This window comes from Dysidea avara, chromosome 6 (genome assembly GCF_963678975.1).
Source record: "Dysidea avara chromosome 6, odDysAvar1.4, whole genome shotgun sequence".
Taxonomy (NCBI): domain Eukaryota; kingdom Metazoa; phylum Porifera; class Demospongiae; order Dictyoceratida; family Dysideidae; genus Dysidea; species Dysidea avara.
Window position 1 is genome coordinate 37238557 of NC_089277.1, and position 11959 is coordinate 37250515.

Below are 11959 nucleotides of genomic sequence, written 5' to 3' on the forward strand. Positions count from 1 at the left end.
TCAGGTACACAACCAATTGTCTGAGGCATCAGATTCACCTGGCAATCGGCAAGAACTGCCTTCAACCATTGTAAATATCCCACCGCCATCGCAGCTCAACCCGTGATAGATAATTACTCCTCCACATCTAGCCATCACAGTTCATGGTACCAATCCACCTACTTTGCCACCAGAAAGTACCTTACACAAAACACCACTACCACCTGTAACACCACGTACTCTGGACAAGATACGGAAAGGCGAGTATATTGATCTTGGTACACTTACTACTAAGGCAATGTTTGGTGCACCAAAGCCACAGACATCATTCACCCTTGAAGTAAACCCCTCTGGTGACTCGTTTGCAATGCAACCAACTAGTAGCCACAAACGGATTACTTCATTTCCTGCCTGGTTAGAAGCATGGAATATTTATTTAGCTATTATGGTTGACCACAACCCTACTAAGGCTTCAGAGCTAATTGCTTATTAGGCCATCATCACCTCAGCCAGTAGACAATATCCTCTACATGCATGGCTTAACTATGATACCCAATTCCGTATCACAACTGCTAGTGACCACACCTTATGATGGGATACACGTCACTCAGACCTGTGGTTTAAATGCATTACTCCTTTTGTAACAATCACTCAACCTGGCCAATTCCAATGTACCCATTGTGGCCAGACTAGTCACTACCCCAAGAATTGCAATTTTCGCCACTCAACTACACAACCTCTTGTTCAGCGACCAATCACCGGACCAACTACCAACAATGAACCCAGTACCCCAGTCTGCAAGGACTTTAATAACTCCACATGTACTAGAGCATCCTGTAGGTACCTGCACCAATGCGAACACTGCAGAGATAACCACCCTCGCAGGACATGCCCCAACAATAGGAGCATGCACTAGGCCACTTCCGTGGACTCCATTACGACCACTCATATTTGAGTGGGAGCTTAGCAATCATCCAGAAAAAAGTTTTTGTCAAGCAGCTAATTTATGACTTGCAGCATGGCTGTGATATAGGCTGTCTTGGACCACAGTTTGCTATTTAGCAACCAACTTGGCTTCCGCATCCCGGCAGCCCGAAGTTATTGACACAGCACTCCTAAAAGAATGTGAAGCTGGTAGAATTCTTGGCCCATTCCAGACACCCCCCTTACCCAATTTTCGTGCATCTGGTCTAGGCCTTGTACCCAAACATGATGGAGGGTGGCGAGTTATATACCATCTCTCTGCTCCTGCACCGCACAGTATAAATGATTATATAGACCCTGACTCTTACTCCTTAACCTACTGCACCATTGACGATGCATATAGTAATATTAACAAGCTTGGTCCCAATGCTCTCCTTAGTACAATAGACCTAAAAGATGCATTCAGACTGATTCCAGTACGCCCGGAGGACTGGAACCTCCTAGGCATTCAGTGGCATCACTACTTTTATGTTGATACCAGCCTCCAATTTGGCTTAAGATTGGCCCCCTTTTTATTCAATCGTCTGTCGGATGCAATCCACTGGGTACTGCATCATAATTATGGAGTAAAACACTTGCTTCACTACTTGGATGATTTTTTCACTGCTCGAGCTGCCAACACTGATGACTGCATGAACAATTTAACAGCAATGCTTTCCCTTTGCAAAAAAATTAATGCACCAGTGAAGTCATCTAAACTAGAAGGCCTTTCTACATCATTAACATTCCTGGGCATCCTGCTCAATACGACTACAATGGAAGCTAACATAACACAAGAACGAAAGCAGGCTTTACTTTCAGAACTGGCTCACCTTAGATACCACCGTAATTGCACAAAGTGTGCACAGAACAATATTAATGTGTGTGTGATGCATTACCTGGTGCTCACAATAATACAGCCGATGCATTGTCTCGTTTCCAGATGACAAAGTTCTTCCAGCTCACCCCACTGGCGAAGCAAGCTCCAGACCCCATCCCTGCCTGGCCTCCCCAATCATTCACCAACGCCTCCTGCAATGCCGTCATCATAGAGTTGCCGCCTCAACCAGATGCTCATACCAGTCTAAATCTGCCTTCCAACACTTCTGCACCCAGTACACCTACTCACCACTGCCAGCATCATCTCTAACTTTACAGTATTTTTGTGCAAGCAAATCACAGTATGTATCTCACAAGACCTTGAAGGTATATTTGTCTGGTATCCGTCTATGGCACATTGAGGAGGGTTTCAGTGACCCAACTAATGATCCACTTTTGCAACTAGTTTGTAGGGGCATACGCCGCATGCAAGGTGACAGATGCTGCACTCGCTTACCAATTACAATCAACATTCTCCATACACTAAAATGTGAACTTCAGCAATCCCACTTCTCGCTGGCAGAGAAAAGAATGCTGTGGTCTACTTTTACATTAGCATTTTATGGCTTCCTGAGGGCAAGTGAGTACCTTAATCTCAGTTGGTCAGACATCAGCCATACTGATAAGATCACTATCAAACTACACCAATCAAAGACTGATCCTTTCCGTAAAGGTCATCAATTACTAATATTCCCAACAAATACATCTACCTGCCCTTTGCAAGTCTTCCTAAAGTGTGCTCCTCTAGCTAATCAATCAGCTACTGATGACCCACTTTTCAATGCTGGCAGGTTTGCCACATTAACAAGCACTTCTTTAAACAAAGCTCTCCGCATCCTGCTACAGAATGCCAGCTTAGATCAATCCCAATATGCCTCCCACAGCCTTAGGATCGGTGCCACCGCAACAGCAGCGGCTGCTAGAATCCCAGCTTGGATGATAAAGAGTTTAGGACGCTGGAACAGCAACGCCTACCTTTCCTACATCCACTGCTCCCCATCACTAACTCCTGCAATCAATGAACTAATGTCTAAAACTGACGCCACAAACCAACCACCATGGGATGCTGATCAACATAAACTCAACTGACCTACCACCCTCCAAGTATATTATCATTGTATGTACACCTATACTATATTACTAGCATGTATTTCATTACTGTGTCCATCTTTGTTATATTGTTTACCTCACTATTGCACTACATTACTGATCAGATTTTGTGTGTTATTGTATTGGTGTGGCATCACAACACTGTATGCATATACCAATGAATCATTTAACATGGGTAGTGACAGGGGGCAACCCCATTTACAAAAAAATAATAATCTGGGGAAAAATTGGGCACAATGTATTGCTTACCAAGGCACAAGCCAGTCAGTTAGCATATTTACCAGGTATGCTATTATCACCGCCTGATACGTCTCCTTTTTCCTACCCTGCATAGCTGTTGCACACATGTGGGGCTACCAATGCTGCAGCTGCTGCCTACTATTATAGCGTTGCAAAAACAAAACTGCGTCCTACCCCACAAATGCGGTTGTACACATGCAGGGTTCCCAAAACTGCGGCCTACCCCACATAGCTGTTGTACACTTGTGAGGTCCCAATGCTGCGGCCTACCCCACATCGCTGTTGTGCACATGTGAGCTCCCAATGCTGCACAATTGCTTACCTACCTTACATAACTGTTGTTCACATGTGGGTTCCAAATACTACCACTATAAAGGCCTACCTCACATAGCTGTTGCACACTTGTGGGCTTCCAATGTCATTGATGTAATGCTTGCCTACCTCACATCGCTGTTGTACACTTGTGGGGCTCCCACTGCAAAAATGTCACAAATTCTGTACCACGTACTGCCAGCTGCACGACTAATCAAATAATTCGCCAAATGATTCTTCAGTTGCCCTTTGTCACTCCAAAGTTAGCATAGCGGGCTAACCTGAGTATAAGTAAGCATGCTGATTTAAGGTACGTCTTGGTAGATATATACATGTGTTAACTCTCTTACAGGGAAAAGTGCAAGGTGCCTGGCTCACTTGTGCAAAGTGCTCGGGGGAGGTTGGGTGGCATACAAGCAAGTGAGCTGGGTCCTTGCTTAGCTTTCCCCCTTGATCATGGGGGGTGGGCAGGGCATCTTGCATGTTAATGTCTCTTCACAAAACCAGCCAGACTAGTTCATTGATTCACTCGGACACTTGCAACCATTGCTTACTCTTCATAATGAAGCCTCCTCTATGTGGTTAGGTACAGGTGCACCTGAGGATGCCATCAAGTTTAGGAGAGCTAGAAGGGAGGCAAGGTAGGCAGTAAGAGCAGCTTAGAATAAGTGGTTTCAGGACAAAGGAATGATTGTTGAGCAAGACAAGTTTGGTAGGAGCAAGTGTAGAATTGTACTTGTGGTATGCAACATGGAAGAAGAAATTGTGTGTCACCCAGGGGATGATGTTCCATGTGTGAATACAGTTTCTGAACATTGAGGATGGCGATGTACTTCACTAAAATGTTGGATGTTGTTGGCAGTTTGATGTCCATGGATGTTGGATGTTGTTGGCAGTTTGATGTCCATGGATTGGATCTTGTGGGACAATGTGAAGTAGACTCTTCTCTTGTGGATCCCAAAGAATGTAAAGCAGCTGGTGCATTTTGTCTGACATGTTGAAGTTAAAGCATGCTTGCACACTTGTGAGAGCAGTCTGGAGAGAGAAATGTGTGCTACAGGATTTACAGGATGCTATACCTTTTCCTGTCCTTGAGAAGAGCAATCTTCACTATAACTGGCAAGGTATTACTTTACTTGGTGTTATTGGTAAGTTGGAAAGAAGAGTCATATAAAACCAGCTCCAACACCTTGCTGAACATGTCTTACCAGAGTCACAGTGTGGCTTTTGGAGAGGATGAAGCTGCATAGATATGATCTTGTAGTGTGACAACTGGCCAAGAAGTCTAAAGAACACAATTATAATTCTAAACAGTATCTTGTGTGTGTAGACCATATGATTCCATTACTTGCACAGCATAGTGGATTGCATTACAGAAACTGAAAGTGTACCTGAAGACTTGATTACTTTGATTAGCTCTTTCCATCAGGACATGAAGGCTAGATGTTGTGAAATCTTGTAAGAAATTGAAGTGGCTAATGATCTGAGACAGAGTTATACAATGACAACTACACTTGCGCTGTTGTGAATAATGGCAGGATAAGGTAGAATTAATAGGTACTTTAATTAGGTGTAGGTTAGGTGTACTTTAATTAAATACTGTAATTAATTGATGCAGGTGCTTTAATTATTAGGAAGCAGGGTGGGATGTTGTTTCATATATGTAGGTCCATCAGAAATACCAGTGAGACTTTGCTTTATAAAGGGGAGTTTGCTGATGATGTGATGTTATTTGCTAACTCAAGGGGGGCTGCATGTTCTGCCATTGAGGCATGCATAGAAGTGACTGGCTCTCTAAGTTTGACAGTAAGGTTTCCCCAGACCAAATTTATGGCTGTTGGTACTATAGTCTCTACAGATGACCAGCAGCCCCTTTCTGTGAGTGGTAGTTTGATTGAGTGGGTTGATCTCTTTCTATACCTTGAACTAGGGATCTATTGATTCAGAAATTGATAGGAAGATAGCTAATGCCTTTAAAGTATTTGAAGCATTACACCAATCTGCTTTTGATGACTGCCATTTGTCCATCAAAACTATGTGACTTTATCAGGCTTGTAAGTTATCAATACTTTTAGATGAAAGCAAATGCTGGGAATCTCTCTGTCACCACCTAAAAGAGACTGGATAGTTTCACTAATGATGCATGAAAACAATTTTAACAAGCAGCAATGGCAATAATGAGTAACAACTGATATGGTAAGACAACATTGGGGTGATAATGGGAATTATTGCAACCAAACTGAGACATCTCCATTTGGAATGGCTTGGGTGTATGTGGTAAGAATGGATGATCATTTGAATTTGTCTGACTATATGACTGAATAAATACATGCAAATTCTACTTTCCTTAAATACATCATTGGCTACTTGTTATGAACAAGACAGTATATATGTATGTTGCACTCACCTTATTACTACTATTTATGTCAGCTCCTCTTGATATCATTTGTTCTGCTAGTTGCATGTGACCATTCTTTATTGCTGTATGCAATGGAGTATCGCCTGTCCACTGTTGAAATAACACAGAAAAGTACACAAGAATTATATCCAATAGCTAAAGTATTACTATATCATCCAGTATGGTAGCTATGATGACAAACTGATTTTCAACTACGTAAAATGAGTGGGGGTTGGTCTGAATCTATTGCTTAGTGCTTGGATGGTGTATTTGAAAATATTTGATATCCTTTAAAAATAAGTAAGAAACAGGGGTTTAGTACATAAACAATTGCCAGGCATTCTCTTTGAATCACACTAACTTTAGTTTGATCTGACTTTGAAAGTGTATGGCTAGCATAGGCAATGATCAATGACATGATTGTTCTGTTCTAAGACTGTACCAAGACCATAAACACTGACATTTGTTTGAAGTACAAAGAGCTCAACATTACTGCTAACATTTATATATATACTTATAGAAATTTATTCTTGTAGGGCTTCTCTATTAATAATAATTATAGTGTATACATGTAACTTTATTAATTCAGTTAGTAAATCACTAGAAGTTGCTCATTTTCTCGTGCTCACAGCCTGTGCCTGAAGACTGACCAGAATTCCTTGGTACCTGTAAAGGTTATTGCATAAGAACTATTTTAAATTCATTTCATTTTTTACATCTCTAGATACATACACTTCCAACAAAGCATATTTTTGACTAGCACAGTTTGTGAACATCATGTCAGACAGTCAGTCTTTATAGTCTGTTCGCATTCACCTGAGCCCTAGTTTCTTGTTAATAGGGTTTAGATTTTTGTTACAAGGGCCAGCTGTTCAAACATTTAGTAGCATTGTGAAGCCCTTCAAATGCCGGAACTGTTTATCAAAAAAGCACTTTGATACAGGCAAGAGCAAGTGAGTTATGAGGCATTATAATATCCCATACATTTAGTATGGACGATTCAGGCACGCAAACATGTTTACAACATGAAACCATGCTTGTTCCATACAAAACCATTGGGAGTGAACACATGTTCACCTCTTTGATATTACAATATTTGGCAGGGACTCAGGTGAATGTGTACTGACTATAGACAAGGTGAAGTTCAAAGAGAATTGTGGTTAGTAGACTTCTCAATAAAGCAGCTTTACGAATTGAGCAGGAAGTTTTTGCTAAAGGACTAATCATCTTTCTGGACATCTACAGTAGTAGAAAAATGGTCACACTGCAAGAACTAGATAGCAAAATAGTGGAAGCTTGTCCAGTTGAAGATAATTATAGAGAACCAGATAGTTTATGCTGCTGAACTCAGTGATAAAATTGGTGAGATATGAACAGAATTCTGTGATAAGGCATTCAGTACCAATCCTGTGGTAGCTTCACCTCCATCACCATCAGAAGGTTACAAAACTGAACCATTACCAACAAGAAACAGATGGTACTGAAAGCAGATTAGACACTGTGACTGCAACTCTCACCACATAACCACAGAAAGCATGACAACAGACTCAGTGATCGCTATAACTATAGTTCACCTCCAATCATTCAACCCAAACCCATGCCCAAATTCCAAAATTGGTAATATCTAACTTCAATGGTGATGTGAAAAGGTTCAGATTATTTTGGGACAATTTTGACAATAAACAAGAACCCCTCCAGTGGAAAAACCCAATTTACTTCCATACACTGTTTGAAGGTCCAGCTGTTGGCTTGTGGGAATTATCCTCAAAATTCTCATCATTATTCTATTCCAAATTTCTTTTAAAAACTTGTCATGCTTTTTAGTATTCCCAAAAATATACTCATTACTCCCAAAATTATTCCTATTTGTTCTTCACCTTAGAAATTAAACTGTACAGCAAGAACAATAAAAAGTTCTAAATCTAGCTGTGTTTATTAGTCATGATGCTTAGTTACTATTATAATAAGTAATGAAATATTTTGCGCTGATCTTTCTACTAGAGTAAGTGACTGCTCTATTAGAGTAGCTCGATTGTGATTTAATTTTTATGCCAATTATGCCCTAAAACTGCATCAAAATGTCTTAATTCTTTTACCCCATCATTATTCCTGAAATTAATCCCTGTATCCTATATAATCTACCTGTATGATCTATTCAGTGCTTGGCCAATTATCTTGCAGCCAGACATCCTACAAGACAGGTTTGGAAGCTACATTAGATAATTTCTGCCCACATAGACAACTATATAAGGTTTCCTGAGTGCAGTAGTAAAAAGGCTTCCCAACTTAGACTGATTCATGACAGAATATCCATGTTTTGGAGTCACTTTGGATTAAGTAAAAGCCTTCTAATCCCAGTCATAATGTCCAAATTGCCTCTGGATAGTCTACAAGCAGCCAGAGTCACAACTGGAAATATTTGGGAGTTGAAGGAAATGCTAAGTGTAATAAAGGAAGAGGTTGTAGCAAGAGAACTTAGTTACACTGTAAGAGTGAATGAGAAGACAATGACAAATCCAGACAAGAAGGCTTTCTCTCCCACTGCTGCAGCACTAATGGTAGGGAATAATACTTCAAGGTGAATGTGGTGTGTATAGTGCAAGGAGGAACAATATTCTGCATCTTGTTTGAAGTTTCTTTACCTGAAGCACATAAAGAGATCATTAGTCAGTACTCAAGTGTCAGACTACGTCGCAAAAGCAATCATCATCACCACCAGTCTGTCTGTTCTCTGCTAACTCTTAGAGAAGAGCCTGTCCCTCCTCCTACAGACACAGAAACCACACTATCTTCAACAGCAAGTACACGAGGAAGGGTACCATTTCAGACTGCAAGAACATCTATTTTGCATGTTCAGAAATACTTCTATAAGAATACTCTTTGACAATGAGAGTCAACAATCTTACATCAGTCATCAGTTGGAGGTTAAACTTGGGTTGAAGCTTATCAAGTGAGAAGCTTTGAACCTTAACACATTTGAAGACAGTGTTTTCAAGAAGAAAGATTGTGAGGTTGTCAATGTCACATTGCAGAGTTGGGACATCTCTGTTACAACACTACTATTCCGTACAATTTGTTCACCAATGTCAGTCCTTGATCATTATGCCCACCTCATGGGTTGAAGCTGGTGATCACTTCTGAAAGTAACCATGACCACAGTGGAAATACCATTAACCTTTTGATTGATTCTATTAGGACTTTGAAATAAATGAGAACATTCATGGAGACAGAGGTCCAGTTGTTGTTCACAGTTAATCTGGCAGGTTGATCTCTAGGCCAGTTAAGGGCACAGGAGCAATGATGTCATCACTGATTTTGTAATTGAAGGTCCTAGTGCTAATGACACAAGTCTCTATAGTGATGACCTTTTGACAAACAGTTTAAAATAATTCTGGGAGACAATATCAGTTGGAATAGTCGATGGGGAGATCACAGGCCCATCAGTTAAAGGTCCATTCCCACCTGATATCAATGGGGTCCAGAATAGGTACAAGGTTAGGCTTCTTTTGAAAACATATAGCCAGTATTTTTGAATGTTAACTTGTGCGTCTTTTAACTACAGCATCTGAAATCACATATGAAGCACAATCCAGTGTTACTCCACCAGTAGGTATGATGAAACCTTTAGGACACATTCACACAGTGCATGAGTGAGTATCTGTCATTGCACTAGACAAGAAAGAAGCTAATTTCTTAGGTGTATTCAAAGCAAAAAAAGGATGCAACTAAAGTGTAGTTTTGATGAATCAGCAAACCTTTAACAGTTCAAGTACTCATTAACCCTTAAACCCACAGCTGTTTTATAAAACACAAGCACTGAAAATGCATAATCCAGTAAACTGGATCGCATGTATGCCTTGTAAAACTAAACTCTAAAACAAATAACTGTTGAAGCTATCTAAAAACTATAAATACCATCTTACTCACCATTAAATTTTGGTTTGAATAGTCCCATACTTTGTTGCATCCATCCAATTCAGAGATACTCGCTTCACTTTAAAAGAGGAGTAAAAGAACCATCCCCTTGTCTTCTTTCTTCACATAACGATGTACAAAAGGCCATAACTCGGCTTTACACTGTCCTACCAACTTTTGCTTGGTGTCATATTACTCCTCATGTGATGGCAATTCAGTTGATATATAGATATCATGTGATAACATCACTCTCAGATGTGCACAATGATGATTTGAATGTGGAAGGATGCAAAATGATTCAGTACGTCGTAGTGCGTTGTAGTGGGTGAGTTCCTTGTTTGTATGTTGAAAGTTTATATACAGGCAGATAGCTTACTCTTTGCCAATTAATAAAATCTGTTTTTCAAAACAATCAGATGAACGTTTCATGATATGCTTGTTTGTAGCCGCCTATGTAAATTGGCAAAAGTATTGTGCATTTTCAATTCGTTTTTTTTTTTTATCAGTACAGTTTTCTGGATTATGCGGATTTAAGGGTTAAATGATTCTAAGGAAAAGGGACCTACGGTAACTTAATCCTCCACACACATTTTTTGTGGTGCTTGTGAAATTTAAAAGTTACTCTATAGGGATAACTGCAGACAATAAGAAAGCTTTTCATCAAATACTCATTACTGAAGGAGACAGAGACATGCTTTGCTGGTGAGATAAAATTCAAAATGACAATTAGGCCTGAGTCATATATGCTCAAAATTTCACCTAAAATGCTTCCAGGAATTTCCCAAAATTTTCACCTATTATGCTCTTTAGTATTCCCATTATGCTTGCATTATGCTCCTAGGTTATCTTGGAACATTTTTATCAGCGAATGCTCTATTAGAGTATTTTACTATAAAGTGACTATTTTATTAGAGAATATTGATCTAAGGAGTTAATCCGTTTGCAGTTCTATTGACTGCTCTATTAGGGAGTATCAATCTATTTTCATGGAATTAAGCTCCATAGTTTGAAGTATCATCCTAATATGCCAGGAATATTTGTGACTAGAGCTATGAAAACCGTTCTTATTGCCCAAGATAGGAAGTTTGATTTTTTCACACAAACACAAAGCTTAATGAATGCACTATCAAGTTTCACTGCCACCTTCAACCAGAGTGAAGCAGTCTGCTTTTGCTGGCCGCTTTTTCAAAGCACAGTGGTGAGCCGTATCAGTGGTCTGGGGTCTTGATGGAGCTCTGTGGTGCTGGAAAATGACCTGTGCTGTAAATTTCCTTTCATTTTAGCCAGTTCTGAGCCCTGAATGGCCCATAACTTGGCCTAATTCATCCCAACAAGTTTCTTTTCAATTTTTGAACACCATCTTGCCCGCCTTCCAGGGCCCCGCCTCCCACCCTTCTGGAGCTCGTCTGATACAGACAACCTCAGTTTAAAAACTATCTAAAATGGTGCGAAACTTAACTCTGAATATTTAAAACCAACATTTCTTGATACTTTTAAATGGGCGATAAGACTGGTTTTCCCAGAGACAGTCACATATAGCTATTATGTTGGCATATTAGATGCAGGCCTAGTGACAATCCCGAAATAACACAATATAGATTAGCTGTCTTGTGTTTGAGCTGCACCTATCTTGAATGGAGTTCTGTAGCACCATGTCTCTTCTCAGCAAATGATGGAGCCATATGAATGTTTCAAGATGTCATTTCAAATCCACCCAAGAGGCCTTAAGGATTGAATCACATGGTTTTAGCGATGCCTCAGAGAAGGCCTATGTTGTATCAGTGTATTTATTGTGATGGCAGTACTCTGAACACACATGCAGCAGATTGTTTCCAAGATGAAACAATCGACACTTACGTAGTTTGGAACTCTTGGGAGCCACAATGTTGGTTAGATTACTCTGTTCTGTTTAAGCTTCCTTAGAATCAACAATCGTCATATCTCAGCCATACTACTGGGTGGACTCCTTTACAACATTGTGGTGGATCAAGAATGAGCGACACTGGAAACAGTATTTACAACATTGGGTTAATGAAATTAGACACATTTCTGATAGATTTCTGGAGACACTGCCCATGTGCAAGTAATCTGGCTGACCTCCAATCTCGATCAGTGATGATCTTATTAACAGTCAACTGTGGCATGGGTCGGCATTTTTGAATG

General features: G+C 40.2%; 1 protein-coding gene across 1 annotated transcript in view; it reads right to left on the reverse strand.

The window, feature by feature from the left end:
* LOC136258014 (uncharacterized) overlaps positions 1–5986 on the reverse strand; it is a 29875-nt gene extending 23889 nt beyond the window's left edge. Inside the window, exon 1 of the mRNA XM_066051313.1 lies at positions 5891–5986. Within this exon, the coding sequence (XP_065907385.1) occupies positions 5891–5947 (57 nt within the window). The 5' untranslated portion in view covers positions 5948–5986. The remainder of the gene's footprint in view (positions 1–5890) is intronic.
* Positions 5987–11959: the final 5973 nt, after the last annotated feature.